Below are 18,742 nucleotides of genomic sequence, written 5' to 3'. Positions count from 1 at the left end.
GACTAGAGACAAAGGCGTGGATGCAACTCGAGCTTGCCAGCCTCCTCTCTGTTACCATGACGACAGTTGTCGTCTCCAGTCCCCAGTCCCTTGTGAGGAGAAGAAGAAGAAGAAAAAAAGGGCTCAAAGGACGTGTGGTTAAAGACTCCGCCCACTGGGGGTATTCACAGATCTAACCTGGCAACCAAAAATTATTAACAGCTAAGAAATAATGAGGTGCAAACAAAGCAATCAGACCCTGCAAGCCTTGTCACTTTTCTGTTGTTCTCTCTTTCATTTTCATCCCTTCTCTGTGTGGCCTTTTCATAGCATGCAACTGGGTGTGTTGCTGTCGCTGGCAGGTGTAGAAACAGGTTGGGCAGGTTGTTTCCTGAATGCCACTCTGTTAGGCCCTCCTCTCTCTGTCCCTGCTTCTCTTACCAGGACGACTGCTGATTCACTCTCACATAGTGGCAGGTCAGTGAAGCGATTTTGTTTCTTGTCCACCTGTTCTCATCTGATACAACCAAAAAATAAGGTAAGAATTCGCTGAGGGGAGATTTGGTCTTTAGATTTAGATTTTTCACAGGAAGTATGTGAGACTTAAACTGTTTGGAGGTGCTCTGAAATAATACGAGTAACCTTTTCTTAGAGTGATATTTTAGTGTATAACATTTGAAAGTAATGTTTACAGGTGGTGATTATAATGTGAATAAGTCATACTTGAAATATGACACCTGGTGCTATAATACCACAAGCGACATATGTAGACTAGGATATTGTATAAACTTAAAAGGGAAAATTCAAGTGTCTGTCAGTTTTATAACTAAACTTAAGAGCTATTAAGCAAACAAACATGGAATAAGAAATCAGATTTATTTACATTTTGTACTTCTGTGGACAGGTAAAACAACACAACCACCAAGAGCAAACATACGAACTAAACAGAATGTGTCACCATGTTATTCTTATCATATTGGATAATTAGGTGAACTTTTGTTATAACATACAGCAAGAAACATCAGGTTGTATGAACATAAATGTAACATAGATCAGTCGTAGATCAGAGTATATTAAGTTGATAACATAGGCAGACTTTGAACAGTATAAATATCACATAATTAGTGTTTGTGAGTGGGATGAAGGGTTTTCTTTTTCTTTCTGTCTATGTTGTTTTGTTAATGTGGGTTTGGATCTCTGGAAAGTCAAGGTTGACAGAGCCGTTGAGGAGAGCTCCTGCAGACAACAGATTGGAAAGTCTTTTCAACAGAAGGCTTCTCTGAGCGTGACGGGTCAGGAGTAAACATGTTTCCCTGTCTTTTCGACCCACTGACTCTCAAAGGCTTGTTGGTGGGACGCTTTTGCTTAAATACACTTTCAGAGCAGAGTGTGGGAGGATGTAAAAATTGTATGATAGACAGGAAATGACACTGGTTTGGAATCAACAGCCCACATATGTGGGCAACACAGGTTCACAACAGTCACCTGTGACATTTCGAAAGCCAGTTTAAAAGCATTGTTTGACGAGCGGTCTTTACATAATCAATTATTTCACCAGTGACGGCATGATGGCAAATCAAGACAAAGAAGTTATTCTGTTGAGCTGCCTGTAAAACTTGTTCTACATTAACTTGCTTCATTTAGGTTTTCACATGCCTACTGTGTAATTAGACTTTTACCCACAGAGTGTTTGGAATGCTGGAATTTATTAAAATCATTTATTCATTCATTTAATTTTTGAGAGTTGTTGCTTCAGTTTGATGAAGCACCGTCCAAACACAGGCAGTAAATGAGGGGGAGAAGAGAGGAGAGAGGTCTGAAAAAAAATGTGTTTGTTTTAATCTTCAGGCTAAATCTCTTTTCTAAATGCTCCATGAAGAGAAGCTGAGAAATCAGATCTTTATCTGCTGTGATGTAACAAAGTCTTGGTTGCTCCTAATCCAGTTGCCATAATGAAAGTTTCCATTTACATTTATGGGAGGGACAGTTGCACTTGAAATGCCAATATTTCTTAGTTAAACCTCTGGTAACATCATAAATTTTATCTAATTGAATGGACAAACCCTTCATGACATCATCCAGAAAACTACTGCTGTGGAGTGGTGAGTTTTTTGGATGCTTGCCATGTTGACTTTCCTGGAACCACAGTGTGGAGCTTAAGAGGAATCTTTAAAAGTTGATTACAGGAAAGGAGTGCATTTGGTTGTGAATATACATCTACTGTCAATATTTTTTGATTGAGCATAACATGAGAGAGCTTGTGAGAGGTTTTGGACCCAGTACCAGGCAACCATCAAGACTGTCACACTTTAAGGCATTTTCTAAACAGCTTTACGTCCAACGTTAGCTGTCTTTGCCCATAGTTCAAACAGCCTTGAGGCAACATATAAGTGCATGTAGAGCCCCTCAGCTTGAAGACCGTTTAAACTCTAGTACCATTTTTAGATTCACCTTTACTGCTGATGTGCAGCACACACACATACAAAACATATGTAACCTATGTCTTTTCCCTCAAACAAAACTGTCTTGTTAAATTTATAACATAGTCTTATCTAATTATATAACTATACACTCTGCTTTAGGCCTCTAAAGGCTGTTAACGACAAAACAGCCAACACACTATGCCCTGCTTATATTCTAGCATCCTAAATCTCTCAACACAAGGCTGTATACTGTAAAGACTCCAGATAAAGCAAAAGTTTGCTAGTGCATTTCCTGAATCCCTTTTGCTATCTTTTGTGAGCATGTGCACATTTTTGCCTTTGCGCATCACAGTTCTAATCATTGAACACAGTTTCATTCAGCTGTCTCTTGTGAGCCCCTTGTAACACCATTGTTGATCTTTTTTTTTTGGTTTCGCACTTACTCTATCAGTGACTACATGATGTGACAGAAGAGATGACACAAAGCTCTTTAAACAGATTGAAATAAGTTTCCTTTTTCCAGAAGAGTAAAAAATACCAACATTTTTGTTGTGACTGATATGCATTCCCACTCCCCCATCCCAGTGGACTGAATCATTTCCCTAAATGATAAGCAAATGTGGATGGTTTGATTGATTCACACAACAAGCAGGGGGAAGCCAGCAGCAATTCACAGCTTTCCATTTATTTTTGAAAGACCAAAACCCAGAAAACAGCATGTGTGGATGACAAACAAGCTTGCAGAGAAAAGTACCATAGATTTCTGGATTTTAGCAACAGAAATTCTTAGACTTAAATTTTAGACTTATAATCAGTAGCCTAATTTATTTTTAAAAGATAATGGGTATTTATTTATTTTGCATAGAGATTAACAGTTAGTAGTGACACATATACAAAAAAAAAAAAAAAAAAATTAGTCCAGTGTCTATTTCTTTTTGTTAGTAGCATCCATGTTGAATTGCTAAGTTGAAAATATAGTAGTGATATAACAGGTAAAACCAGAAATAGAATCCTATGACTAACACTGTTCCTGCAGGCAGCATTATTACACACCGATGGGGCCTTTCATGCTGATTGTGATAAGGAACAAAGCAGCCGATCAACAAAGTGACTAACAGCAAGCATACCCTGTAGGGAGTTGCAGTCATTTGTGTATAGGAGTTATGCCAAGGGGAGAACAGATAACTCACAGAGCATTTGTGTTAATTCACCTCGTCAGTAAGTCACAAATCTGACTGGAGCTTGTGTTTTGACTTTGTTGAACTCTGTAATACTGCAGGGGTGATTGCAGAGGAATTCAAAGAAAAGCTCCCAATGTAGAAGCCTGAAATGTCATGATCACAATGTTGTTAATCATCCACTGAAAAGGTCTCTGGAAATCAGGGGGTGGGACAGGATCAGCTCTTCAGGGTTTTTCTTTTTGACTTGTGTCAGAACTACTGACCTGCACATTAAAGACAGCAGCTTTTAACTTGTGAAAACAGGAGCAAGCAGAGATGTTGCTATCCTAGGCTTTCATTGTTGTCAGGGTGAGTTTAAATGCTGTGATAAACACAAGCTTAACACCTGTGAACCTCTTCAGATGGTGGTTAGTCCTAGCAGGGGGTAAGAAGACTTTTCAATGGCTAAAGAAAAACAGAACAGAGAGAATAAAAAAGAAAAGCTGCTTCATTCAGCTTAATTTGAATTCAAAAATATGTTTTTTCAAATCCCTTTACATTCAGTATGTTAATATAAATATAAATAAAAGTAGTTGCTGTTTAGCACTTACTGTAATGTATAGTAATTAAAATAATGTTTAAGTATTTTCACTAAACAGATTTTACCATCCTCAACTCAACTCAACTCACTTCTTCTATTTTAAGATGATTTACATGACCCAGGTAAGTCTAAACATAAGTTTAGTAAAAAAAAAAAGGTTAATAACAAATTTGCCAAATTAACAGGAGCTTATTAAATTAATGAGTTATAAAACATTATCTAATGCCACTGCAAGCCAAGAGAACATATATTTTACATATACAGTCTACTGAGCTTTAAATGATAAAAGACAAACATTAATTGAATATTTAACATTTGACACACTGACTAAATAAAAACAGTCTTACAAATGCATGCACCTACTAAACAGGAAGGCTGCAGCTGATACTCCATATCTCCATTTGTTCTTGAATTCTGGTAAATTATGGCTTCAAAAACATTACAGCAGAATCTTAAGACATTGACATTTTGGATTTGACATACAATCTCCTCATAATTGTATCTTTTAAAAAATTGAAAGTGAAAATTTGTCATGTTTGTTCATTTTTATGCAAACTGTGTTCACTTTGTTTGAAATTACCATTGACTGGAAGATTTTAATAAGTTCATCCTGAAGTTCATTTAGGTTTTTTTATGTCAAAATTGTGAGGAACTTACTTCCTCTGGCGACAGCCATCGCTAATGCAGAGACATGTTAATTACTAACTGGGATTGTCACTATTTCCAAATTTCCTTCTCAACACTCCAGGATGAATCTCCAAGTGTCTGAGGGTGTGAGAACCTAATCAAATGTGGTGTGAATGCAAGCAGTTCTTGTGATGGTCCCAAGGTCTACTTTGTCCAATGAAAAAGAGGTCCTGCGTGGTTATACAGTTTCAAGATTCTCTTGATTTTGCCTATACTGGTGAAGTTTGTTTATATATATATATATATACATATATATATATATGTATATATATATTAGTGCTGAGCAACTATTAACCTTTTTAATCATGACTTATCGCATTGTTACGCGCAAAATATCTCTTTCCTTTAAAAGGAAGGCCTAGACCGATATAAAGAAAATGCAATAATTTTTGGTTTACAAACACTAAATCAGGGGTCTCCAACCTGTGACTCTGGAGCCCCAAGTGGCAAGTTTTTTAAATCTGTCTTTCCTGTCATTAGGTTGGAAACTATGGACTTTATTTATTTTTTTTAATTTTTATTTCTTTTTACTTAGAAGAAAGTCTGTCTATCCTTTTTTTTTATAAAGGTTTTATGCTTTTCTTTATTTTAAAACCTAAGGATGGAAATAAAAATGTGGTTCTTCAAATATAACAAATATCCTATGGTGGGTCTTCATTAAAAATATTAACTAATTAATTAAGTTGCCTTTTTCAAAAGGTCTCGTAACATTTGCAGCTCTAAATGAGTTTTATTTAGCTGGCTGAGGTAAAAATTATGGAAGCTATTCTGTACCTTATTTCAATTTAAAATGGATTAACAGAAATGCTTTTTCATTTTTTTTTTTAGAATATAGCTGCAATTTTGACTCATGAATAAAATAAATAATAAATAATTCAAACTGCATTTTCATTTTCTTCTCCAAGACTGCTCATTTTGTAACTTAATTAAAATGATAAAGAAAAGGACATTTAAGATTTAGTTTTCCAAACATGCCCCAACAAATAGGTACCAAAATCCAATTTAAAATGCCAAATTTGTGCATTAGTAGAAAGGCTTTTTCATTTCAATGTCAAAGGTGCATTATTTGACTCATTATAATTAATAATAGATCATCCAAACTGCATTTTATCTTCAACTTCAATTGCTCTTTTTATGACACAACTAAAAAGGAAATATAAAGGACATAGTTTTTTCATTTTCATGTCTGCCCCGCAAAACATGTTGCAAAATTCAATTTGAATTTGTAATTCAAGGCGGTGCAGGACAGTGACGTCAGTGGCCGCTCTTCTTCTTTTAAATTTTCGGCCCCAGTCTGACTGAGCAACGCATCTAAGACGGTAAAGGGCCGTGTGCATATCTGACACTGGAACATGACAGAAGAGTAGAGCTTGAAAGTTGTGTTGGTACCACAGACTGTTAGAAACAGCGAGAAGAGCTCCATCATGTCCATATCTATGCCAGAGCTGCTGAGCTCTCGAAGGATCGGTACGAAATGTTTTGAAGCCTGAAACAAGCAGTAAATAAGTACTTGTTGTGTGATGATTTATTAATTATCCAGCTACTGCATGTAGTTTTTGCTTTATTTGCTTTGGCTATATCCGTACCACCACCAGGCTATATGGTGGTGGGATGGTTAGCACCGAGGCCTCACAGCTAAAAGATTGCTGGATTGAGCCTCGGCTGGGGGGAGGTACCAGCATTTCTGTGCGGAGTTCGCATGTTCTCCCGTGTATACACACCATCTATGAACTGGACTAAGCGGTATAGAAAATGAATGAATGTTTTAGCTTTTATTGTCTAAGGGTGCACATAGACTCCTCAGTACAACACAAGTCAGGACAGCTGGTGTAGTCATGCATCAGCTGGAAAAATGTGAATATTTAATGACCTTGAAGCAAATCTTGTCAACTAATGAGGATGATCAGAATTATCCATATATGCCTTTTTAAAAAAATATGTAATTTTTCAAATGACTCTTACTTTTCGAGAACATGTATAAAAAGAAGTAAGAAAATGTTTTTTTTCTTTCTTGTGTTTCAGAGTGAAACCAGAGTGAAAATGAAACATTTAAAAATCACAGCAGTCCTCCTCCTGCTTGTCCAAGTGTTTCACTTGGCATTGCTCCAAGATTCAACCGACTCCCCGGGACGCACTATTGATAAAAGCTGGCTCCGTCAGAAACCCAAAAATACAGCTCAAAATGAAAATACTCAATTTCCTGACGAAGAAAGTGAAAATTATCAGGGGACTGATGCTCCACAGTTTACTAACAACTTCATAGCATCTGGCTCTATGGCAATTAATTCTGAAGAAGTTGAGAGTGGAAATGAAACACATGAGTATTCTGATATTGTGACAACTCCCAACCTGGTATCTGAAAGAAGTGCAACCAAGCAACCAGAACTGTTAAATTCCACTATTCCTAGTATGACTACAATTTTCTCAAACTTGAGCCAAACAAACATGACAGAAGCCAAGGAGGAATTAAATTCAACAGTGATAACAGCAGACAACTCCACCAGCTTTCCATTTTTCTCCAATGACACTGAATTACATTTGACAACCTTGGCTCCAGAGAACAATACCACAGAGGAATCCACAACACCACCATATGCAGATAAAGGGTTAACAAACCATACTGGTTCTACAAACACAACTGGGATAACCACAGCAGCACCGAAGACATCCAAGACATCCACCACATCTACATCTAGAACAGTGTTGCCCTCTGGGACCTCAGATATGAGCACCATGACTATGACTTCTTCTCTTCCAAACACACCTGAGAGGGTGAACAAGACCGGGAAAGGTGCAAGCAGCTCAAAAAAAGGTAGTGCTATAGAATCAAGTGTTACAGTTCCCTCTAAACAATTTCATGTCTGAAAAATGGATTTGTGTGTCTTTCTATCAGCCTAACATCCCTTTAAGATCAACAATATAAGCACAAAATCCTCCAGGGATCACCTTAGTTCTACAGTAACAGTATGTTCTTTGCTCATGAGCACATTTATCACTGTTGCATGCTTTAAACATTCCCTTTTTCTGCCCTTTTCCTGACCCACATTTACCTGCATCTATTTTCCCACTGGCAAAGGACAAATGCCCTCTCTTTCAAAGGCAAAAGTTGGATTGGGTTTCAGGTTCTATCGATGTGGCCACTATGAGTGAAGGGGTCTATTACAACCACCCTCTCAGCAGTACAATGGAACCCTGTTTTAATGGCATAAAAAAAGGTCTGAAAGAGGCAGCAAGGGACTGAGGTCAGAGATACATGCTTCTGTGGAGGAGCGTGAGACTAGTTTTTGGTGTCGACCTCAAGATCAGAGAGATTAGAGTGGAAAAGGCTGCTTGACATACACACTTGTGCAAATCAATTTGCAATTCAATCTTTCTATGTATCCACTTGAAAAGCTACTTTCCCTGGAAAACACATGTGGGCAAGCTCAGTGGCCACAAACAAGCCTGCAGAGGGCTGGTGTAGGGTTAGGATTAAAATAAAAATCTCATCACACGGACAGATATGACAGCAGGAAATAACACTAACAGATGATGGCAATAAACAGTAGGAAAACAGCTGTGAATCTGTTGACAACCCGTAGAAAAAAAGGCTCCACAGTTACCATGACAGGCACAGCATGTTAAAAAAAACATACAAAGACATCCACTGCTGTGTGAAGAAAAACAAATCTATAAATATGGGCTCAAATTTCAAGTTACCTTATGGCATCAATAAATCAAAATAACCACTCACGTCAAGTGCTTGACCTCACTTGTAGCCATTAGAGGTCTGAAGCTTCAAGCTAAATGCTAACATTTGTCATGCTATAAAGCATCATAAGATGACAAAATCAAAAATGCTAACAATTCTTCTTCTGCACAGATGTCATAAATGTACAATCCATTAAGTGATTACTAGGAATCCACTAGGTTGTTTAGAAATGTCAATAAAAATCTTAATCTGTACCAAATTTCAGAGTAGTTGCATATCATCAAGACTCTCTGGTTTAGATAACCAAATTTCCCAAAAAGCCATCAAAATTTGTTAAAAGTGGACTTTTAATAATAGGTTTCAACCCAACATTAACATAAGCATATATATATATATATATATATATATATATATATATTTAATTTCTTTTCCAAACAACAACAAAGATAAAGGACCAACAACAGCAGTAATTGTTCCACATTGTTCCAAATTTTACTGAGACTGACCCAAAGTAGCAGCAAAAAGCTATGACATTTTTACACTCAATAGGAGGAAAAGTTAACAATATTCTAACTTTTTATCTATGAGCTGTTGCTGTCAGTTTCAGTGCCTCCATTTGAGACACTGAGGTCACTGAGAAGAAAAGGGTTTCTGGCATTTTCAGTGAAAATGTGTGTACAACTAGATATGATGTTTCAAATGGTGCCTGGTTGTGCTGGAGCCTTATCAAAGCCTTCATCTACACTCTAATCCCAGATTGGCGGAGTTTACTAGAAATTTGTGTGGAAACCCATTTTCTTAAACCATTCCAGTTTTTACAAATGCTGAAACTAAACATGTCAAGTTATAGCAACATGGGAGACCATTAGACTTTACTCAAACGCATTAGTTCACTTAACTAAATTTCTTTATTACCCTTTAGTTTTTTTAACTAACTCTCGTAAATCAGAAATACACAAATTGTTTAGTTCTTTCAATTAAATACTAAATCTTACTAACTCAGTTCCATGGACAGTCAACTTAAAAGATTTGGCTTGTTCCAAACACCTTGTAATGATAATAATTTATAGTTGCATCTTGGCAAAAGATTTGGGATCCAGAACTGCAATCAGCAGAACTGAGAAGGTAACCATTTAGTTGGTAATGGGTTTCTTTTCTTGAACTGTACATCTCACTCATTTCATGGTACCCCTAAGGACACTTTACAACATAAAACAACAGAATATGAAAGGCAAGTAAGAATAAAACAACAAACAAAATGCACAGAAGAACATAGAAAGCGCAGAAACCATTTAAGTGGTTACAGTAAATAGGCAGTTTTGAACAGGTGAGTTTTGAGTTTGGATTTAAAAATTGAGTATCAGAGTTTCTGATGGCTTGTGGCAGGAGTTCCAAAGCTGAGGAGCAGAGCGACTGAAGGCATGACTCCCCACGGTGCTGAGGCAGGCAGAGGGCCCAGTTAGATGTATGGAGGAGGAGGATCTACGGGAATGAGATGGGGTGGCCATATGGATGATATCAGACAGATATGCAGGGGTGAGGTAATGGATGGCCTTGAAGGTATGGAGGAGCAGTTTGAACTGGATATGTTGCAATACTGGGAGCCAGTGGAGTTGCTGTAGGATGGGAATAATATGGTGATATGAGGGGGTTTTAGTGATTATTCGGGCAACTGATTTCTGAACCATTTGAAGCCTATGGAAGATCTTATGAAGTAGGCCAAATAGGAGAGAGCTGCAGTAATCAATGCAGGATGTGACAAGACTTTGAACAAGTATAGCGGCAGTATGGGGGGGTTAGGGAGGGGCGGAGTCGATTGATGTTTTGTAGATGGAAATATGCAGACCGGGGTAACGTTATTGATGCATTGAAATGACAATGTACTGTCGAGGATGACACCCAGACTCTTAACCTGAGGGGAAGGGGAGACTATGGAGTTGGCAATGGTCACAGAGAAAACTGTTAACTTTGGATAACATACATTTTGTACCAATTAGAATGAGTGCTGTTTTGTTACTATTGCTTTTTGTTACTACCAAGTTTTTATTTCAGATAGACAGGAGGTGAGTGAGGAGGGTGGGAGTGTAGAGTTGGGCTTGCATGAGAGGTAGAGCTGGGTGTCATCCACGAAACACTGAAAATTAATGTTGAATTTGCAGAATATATGGCCAAGGGGAAGGAGGTATGTGATGAAAAGAAAGGGCCCCAGGACAGAGCCCTGGGGCACACCTGTAATGACTGGAGAGGGGTCAGATCTGAATGATTGTAACTGTATGAACTGACTGCAGCCAGAGAGATATGAGCGAAACTAGTCAAGAGGAGTGTTAGTGATACCGGTGGAGGAGAGTCTACTGAGGGGTGAGAGATTGTATCAAAGGCCGCACTCAGATCAAGAATGATGAGAATTGAAAGTAAGCCAGAGTCAGCTGCGATGAGGAGGTCATTTGTAATTTTTATGTGGGCAGTTTCTGTACTGTGGTGAGGGCAAAAACCAGATTGGGAGGACTCATAGAGGTTACCTTGGGACAGGTGTGAGTGGAGTTGAATGGCTACTACTCTTTCAAGAATTTTAGAGATGAATAGTAAGTTAGAGATGAGGCAGAGGTTATTAAAATTGTTTGGATCAGTGCCAGTTTTTTTCCATAAAGGAGTGACAGCAGTTTTGAATGATAATGGCATAGTACCAGAGGTGAGTGACGAGTGAATAATGACAGTTATGAGGGGAAGCAGTGAGAAGAGGCAAGATTTGATCAAGGGTGTGGAGACGGGATCAAAGTAACAGGTGGTGGGCTTGGATTTACCTATGAGGTCAGGGATTTACGAAGCACTGGGAAGTTGAAAACTAGAGAAGGGCTGGCAGTAGAGAGGAGGTTCAGGTAAGGAGGGAGGTGATGAATTTAAGTAGCCCTGCCACTTCTGACAGAAACATAACATGTTCAGTTATCTTTGCTAATCATAACTATTACACTGCACAAGGCAGAAAGCTATTAGAACTCATTTGTCTTAGTGATGAGATACTGTTTATACAAAACATAACATTGTAATGGATCACTACTAAAAAGTTTATGTTTAAACAAAATCTGAGCTAAGCCCTCATTTCCACCGGGTGCATGTGCACCACATTACAGGTGTGCTGTGGCCCCCGCTGCTATTCGCAGCTGTTTTAGTCAGTGGTTTAGTTCCCACTGTGAGTGCTTCAGCACATGTCAGAAGCATCCTAGAAGCGCCTTGTCGCGGCTCTCCACTAAACCTACATGTAGAGTTCGGAGAGCGCACCCAGAACGTGGTAAACTATGCAGTTCACATAGGATCAGATGTAAACATTACTTGTTTAACCGATCAGGGGGTCTCAGAGTTTTTTTTTTTTTTTCATTATGGATAACGAGACGTTTATTCTGGAAGTGGTGCATCACAAGATTTTCCAGTTCTCTTATAATTTTGTGATCTCACGGATCCTGCTTGGCGGACTGCACTCACAGGTGCTCCACACCTGACATACTCCCGGTGTGAAATGACGCGCCACGGAGGTCGGAACAAAACCGTGGCGCAGCCCGGTGAAAATGGGGGGTAATAGTGTACTGCAGACAGATTCCTCACAGGACTTACTGATGATTTAACAGCCACATTTGTGGATTATAATCTCTTAACTAGTGTAAAAAAGGCTATTATCTTACAATCTATGAACATATCCCAAAAGTTAATCTATTGATCTGTGTTCTGAGTTTCTTTTGGTGCTTGTGTATTCTCATAAAGAACTGCATAAAAATCTGTTATTTCAGGCTGACCAAGTTATGAATTTTAATGCCTTCTTAAAAATGTGCTGGATATATGAACAACAAGTCCCAACTGAACTGAAGTATTTTGAAAGGTGTGCTGGGTGACTCTAAACAAAGAATAAGAAAAATAGCATAATTTCTTACCATACAAAGATTTTGGATCAGGTCACTGGATGGTTTGCCAGGATAATATCACCATCCACTGACCTGCACTACCTTTAAGGCCAAAGCACTAAGGCTAAGGGGAGTAAATGCTGTTTTAAATGATACTCTTAAAACTAGTCTAATCAAATATTATAATATGGGTTTTATTAAGTTAATAAAAAGGAGAGCAGGCTATAATTATATAAGCTTAGTACAAGATTTTTCCAGTCAGAATAAAAATGAACTCACAATTTATTATATCTACTTGCAGGAGAGGAGAAACAAAAAAGAATGGAAAGATACTGGTGTTTTGCTTCACTTTGCCCCAGGTTAGGGGCAAATTGATCCAAGCAAGTGAATGAATTGAGCCATTTGTAAATAAACAGAGAAACTGAATTATTTATGTCTGAGCCCAAATAAAACATGAATGTTGCATTTCTGTTTCAAAGGAGATTGTGGACAACTTGTGTCACATTCCCTGAACTCAGACAGTTAAGTGGACGAGTAGAGGAAGTTTTGTTTTTTGCAACTCAACTCAGTGCCATAGCTAAAGTATAGAACTGCTGCATTTAAGTTATTCAGGGAGACATTGAATCTTTTATGCCCATCAAGGAGCACTCAGTCACAGTGCAATTTTTTCAGAAGAGAAACACAGCATGCCAACTTAAAATATTCAAATGTATTCAAGAAATGTTCATGATTTTGGCATGTTAATTGCATTAATTATCACAGTGTAAATTCAACAGTGCTGACTAATTGGGATGAGAAGTGTGCTACCACACTACAAACACATTTTCAGACGTAATTATAAGACAATTAGCCCTCAAAGTTGCAGTTAATATAAATAATTTTGTTGTTGACAAATTATTTATAACCGTCTCTCACCCCCTCAACCCCTCATTTCTTTAATGAAGATTTGGATTCACATCTTTACCAGAGTAAAAGGAATGTGGCGTGGGTAGCTGTGCTGGGAACGGCAGCAGCCATGGCCTGTGTGGGATTGGTGGCCTACATCATCCTGAAAAAGAAACACCAGAAGGGTTTCACTCACAGGAAGCTGGTGGAGGAGTACCCTTCAGACCCAGGTATGATAGCTTCTAAACACCTGCTGCAGAGCAACCGATTGCTTGACTACATAAGTTTTGCTGGCTTGATTTGGCCATTTTTTCTGCTTTAAATTGTCTGGATTGTTTGGAGGGGACAGATTGTAAATGTAATGCTCAAATGCAACTGCAAGATGTGATGCCCTAGTTATCGCTTCATAATGAGATGCATTAACTCTCTAAAAAACTCATCATCAGTCATTTACTGTTTACAATAGGTGGCTGTTATGATACCAAGTAAATTAACACCTGTTAATGACAAAGCTTTAGAGGTACTTGCAAAATTATTTTATTGCCTCTGGGCTGTGTTGTAGCTGGCTGCTAGAGGTGCATAACTTACCCTGATTTAATAAGGTAACCTTCTTATAATGAGGTAACCTCATCATGCAAAATATGATCATGTACAATGATAGCTAACACTTTGTCTTAATCTCGTCAGGAACAAAGAAAAATAAGAGAGTATTTTGTCTCACGGTTCCTCTCATACTTAATCTTTCTGTTAAGCTCCAATTGAATTTAAACTGCATGTGTTTACACGAGGTTAAAGATTAAAATTTAGCTTTAGTTTTTCTTTCTCTAACACACAGTTGTAGAGCTTTGAGGGACAAATAATTTTGCCAGACATGCTGGAGGATTGAAACCATTTCCAAACTATGCTGAAGTGTTTTATAGAGCAGGGATGTGCATGAACCCTTATTTCATTGAAAACAAAAAAATAAAAACCAAAAACAAACAAGGCAAAAACTTAATCATTTTGATAACAATTTAGTTCTAGTCTTAATTCTAGTGATTTCTCTATTATTAAGTGTAAGATCGATAACAGTTTAATGAATCATACACATAATCCAGTAGTTTATACGTTGTCATGTTATGATTTTTAATGGCTGAGTTGTGGCTAATGTACTTATTTCCGAGGCTGGTTTTAGTAATCATTTGTTGTAGATTGTTGGTATGAACTATTTATCTCTTGTATGCATCCACTTGCCGCGGTCGAGGCATACTGATGCAATCTGTTGGTTTTCTTATGTAACTTTTTAAGAATTGGCTTGAAGATGGTCATAAATTGGTAAAATGTGGATTTGTATTAAACGGATCACAATGAACTGGCCTGAGTTGATTGTGTCTTTAAAGAACATTGAGATAACTTTGTTGTGAATTGGCACTATAGAAATACTGCTGACTTGAATTGAATTAAATTGAACCTTTCATCTGTCCTGTCTTCTGTATTGACTTCATAAATGACTCAACACTGAGACCAAAAGAATTATTTGGCACAGGTAGCACCAACTAATTTATTTTTCTTTTCTTTGACATGTATTTCAGAAGAAAATTAAACTTCCCATATAAATCTAGAATGAGTGGGTGGGATAATACATATGCAGTTTCATGATGAAATTCTTTACATCAAATGTTAACTCTGTAATTCACAGTTCTCAGACTGGACAACAGTGAACCTTTGGACCTGAACTTCGGTGGTTCAGCCTATTACAACCCAGGACTCCAAGGGGACAGTATCCAAATGACCAACTTTTCTGGACAGCGTTAAAACTGAGGACATCCAAGAATAAAGTCATAAACTTACCTGAAAAAAGTCTGCCAGTTTTGGTACTGCCATGAAAGAGGCATCTTAGAATATGTTCTTTTTTTTCTTGATAAAACTGTCTTAAAGCTACATTTGTGGATGGGAAAAGGTATTTTATATATCTGATGTCAGTTACCAGAATTCATATTTCAGATGCAGAATATGTATTGTATAGATGTGTATAGATTTATTGTACTTAAATAGAATGATTACTGAAGGCAATATGTGGTGTACTGTTATAGCCAAAATGTCATATTTAAGTATGTTGCCAAAAAGAATCAAATGAAGGCTTTCAGAATGAAGAATTTTCTTCACCAACAGTAGGGAGGAAATTATTATTTGTTTTAACGTTTCATCTAATTTTAGTTTCTTTTAAGAAAATAATTCAGAAAATTATTCTAAAGCAAAATTTGAAGACAGAAAACAAAAAGATGAAACAACAAAACAACAACAACAACAAAACAAACAAACATTAGAATATGTCTAATGCGAATAAATACGGCCCCAGCTGATCAAAATAAAAAAAAAAAAAGAAAGAAGAAGAAACAACAAAAAGCCATTGTCCTGCTGTTGTAATAACGGATGACAGCTGGCCCATTGAGGCATTTGAAACCAAATTCAGAAGGCACGGTGAACAATAACATTATCCATATCGTCAATCACCTGCTGTTACAGCATGAGGCAGGCAATAACAAGTCAAATTGAAACTGCTTTTGGAGATATTCTACAACTGGTAGCCAGAATCTGAGAATTGAACCGTCAAAACCAAAGACCTGTTTTTTTTCCTTCACCAGTGAGGGAGGTGGAGGAGGGCTGTTGGCTGTTTTGTTATTCATAGACTGAGATTTTGGTATTCTGAAAGGAAGTTATGTATCTGGTCCTCACACCACTCGGCAGTAACAATTATATCACTATTATTCATTACTCAAGTCTTCCGACCTCCAGGTGTCTAAACTGATTTGACTTTGTCTTATTGACAGTGTGCACTTTAGAGAAGTTAGTGTTTACTTGCTAAATAGCCAGGACAAAATTATAAATAAAAACCATAACTATTCTTTTTTTTCTTTTATTCTAACTTTGCTTTAAGAGAACCTTATGAATGAAAATATTCTCTTATGATAATATGCAGGGATTAACCATGTTTTTGTCTTATGTATCTTATTTTTTAAAGAAAAACATTGTATTACATTGTATACGTCAAGAAAATTTACCTTGAAAATAAATCTTTTCGCTCCTTCCATCCTTTCACTCATCATTTCCTAAGTGAAGCCTGCACTCAATCAATATGCTCCATGATTATGATTGATATGTGCCTCCACACAGCCAACAGCCAACAACAAGTTGGAAATGTTCTGTTAGATGCAGCAGGCGAGGTGAGCTTGTTTCATCCTCGCTCTAATTTCTGACATCAATCAGCACTGTGTGTCGCTACTGAAAAGAATCACTTGGATTGCTGGGCAGATGGATAATGGGAGACTTTGACACCTCAGCTTGTCAAAATTATACAGATCTTGATGATGCCTTAAAAAAACAAATTCTTTAAAGATGTTTTCCTTTATTTTGTGATTTAAAGTCTCCGCCAAACACATTTAAACTGAAGTTTTTTTTTTTCTCAGTCACATTAAAATACATTTGAACTATGCTTAATCCATATCTATAACAAATTTTCAAGAATTTTGGATTTTGTGCTCAAATCAATTAATTAATGCCCAGTCCCTGATGAAGAATGTAAATATCGCTTTCGGGGGTGTTTGTAAGTTACTTTACACTTCCAGCCAAGCATAAATTAATTGAAATAAAATTAAATGATTGCTATCTAAATTGAAGCTATGTCCAACTTTTATTGGCTAAATTTGAATAAATTTTCCTCAAGCTAGTTTGCTGGAAATGAATTTAACCTACAAGTCATGCGTGTTGTAATATCCCAGATCAGTCCATCTTTATCTGATGAACCTCTACCACAGTTAGCATGGTCAGCAGGTCATTATGAAGGAGCCTGTGGTTTTTAATTAACACAGGGTTGTGTTATTAACTGAAGGGATCGACAGACAAGACAAGTTTCTCTAAATTAGTTCTTTTAAATACCAAAGCTGTATATTTTGTCCATTTCCTGGTGAACATAATTGCTCATAGCAGACTACATTTAAAAAATTAGTAGTGTTCCTTTGAAGTTAATTAACCAATCAAAAAATTTTAATTAGTGGTAAATTGTGTGAAAAATCAAAATGCCAATGACAGATAACAACAGAAACAGTTTTAATGATATTAATTTTATCTAATTACTAAAATAACTGTTAGGCTTTTACTCTCTTAGAATGAGACATTTATACCTACTGTCCATCAGTCTACATACATGGCAGCTGCCATATTTGTGTCCCTATTTTTACTATGGTATCTCTGAATAGACAAACAACTGTGTGAAGTAAAAAACTATGAGCTGCAACACTGCAGTAGTGGTTTTCTTTGACAGGTGCTAAAGCACCATAGGAGATAAGTAACACCATAAAAGGACCATAGAAGAAGACAGTTCACATGTAGGCAGCCATTGCTGTATCTGAGGCCACTGGATCCACTTGCAGCTGAAAACATGTGTGGAAGTATTATAGCCACTGACGGCCACTAACCCAAGTAATTTTTATGGACATCTTTACCACTAGATGTAAGTAATACCATCACCTCATTGGTGGTGGATGGGGTCTGTGGGGTGTTGGGTAGGTGGTGGTGGTGATGCTGTGGACCTGTCCTTGCCTCAGGGCGCCTGGCCTTGGCATTGGGGCAAGCACTAATCCCACAATGGTTTTGTCTGGGGTGGTCTGGTCCTATTAGCACCTCGGTGCCCGCTGGGCCTGCTTGCTGTCTGCTTGGTGCCCTGCTTGGCACCTCTGCTCTGTGGAGCCAGGGGCTCCTGTTGGGGGTATCCTCTCCTCTCAGCTTGGTGGCTGTGCAGTTCTTCCAGCTTTAGCTCTCGCCAGGGCTCTGTAAAACTATAACCACAGGGGAAAAAAAAAATAGCCCAGTGCAAGTTATGCCAATGACACCCCTGCATCACCCGATTCTGCTGAAAGGCCTACGTAGGAATCTAATAGGTCGTGTCTTACATATGATTCGTGGATTATGTCTTTGATGAGAGTGTATAGTCAGCTGTGCAGCTGACTAAATAATATGAGAGGCCCCTTGAGAGATAATTTAAACTTTCTCACACATATACTACAATACTCAGACACACTTGCTACTATATTCACACACACATGCTTCTAAACTCTCACACATGCTACTATACTCACACACACACCATTATACTCACTCACACATGCTACTATACTCACTCACACATGCTACTATACTCACACACACACACCACTATACTCACTCACACATGCTACTATACTCACTCACACATGCTACTATACTCCCACACACACACACCGCTATACTCACTCACACATGCTACTATACTCACTCACACATGCTACTATACTCCCACACACACACCACTATACTCACTCACACATGCTACTATACTCACTCACACATGCTACTATACTCCCACACACACACACACCACTATACTCACTCACACATGCTACTATACTCAC

General features: G+C 37.7%; 1 protein-coding gene across 1 annotated transcript; it reads left to right on the top strand.

The window, feature by feature from the left end:
- The first annotated feature begins 295 nt into the window (after nt 1–295).
- Nucleotides 296–16,386, top strand: muc15 (mucin 15, cell surface associated). The gene is made up of 4 exons (XM_041980234.1): nt 296–517; nt 6,873–7,662; nt 13,376–13,546; nt 14,995–16,386. Exons 1-4 carry the CDS (start codon nt 311–313, stop codon nt 15,108–15,110), a joined length of 1,284 nt encoding a protein of 427 aa, XP_041836168.1. The 5' UTR covers nt 296–310; the 3' UTR covers nt 15,111–16,386.
- The last annotated feature ends 2,356 nt before the right edge of the window (nt 16,387–18,742 follow it).

The sequence above is a fragment of the Melanotaenia boesemani genome, chromosome 1 (genome assembly GCF_017639745.1).
Source record: "Melanotaenia boesemani isolate fMelBoe1 chromosome 1, fMelBoe1.pri, whole genome shotgun sequence".
Lineage (NCBI taxonomy): Eukaryota > Metazoa > Chordata > Actinopteri > Atheriniformes > Melanotaeniidae > Melanotaenia > Melanotaenia boesemani.
The sequence above is the reverse complement of the archived record's forward strand: the minus strand, read 5'-3'. Positions and strand labels throughout refer to the sequence as shown.

Excerpts from the sequence above, each read along its gene's own strand:
- muc15 (XM_041980234.1), top strand. The coding sequence starts at position 311 with ATGCAACTGGGTGTGTTGCTGTCGCTGGCAGGTGTAGAAACAGGTTGG. Across the intron at positions 7,663-13,375 it reads TGCAAGCAGCTCAAAAAAAG|ATTTGGATTCACATCTTTAC; the intron begins GTAGTGCTATAG and ends TCTTTAATGAAG. Across the intron at positions 13,547-14,994 it reads GGAGTACCCTTCAGACCCAG|TTCTCAGACTGGACAACAGT; the intron begins GTATGATAGCTT and ends TGTAATTCACAG.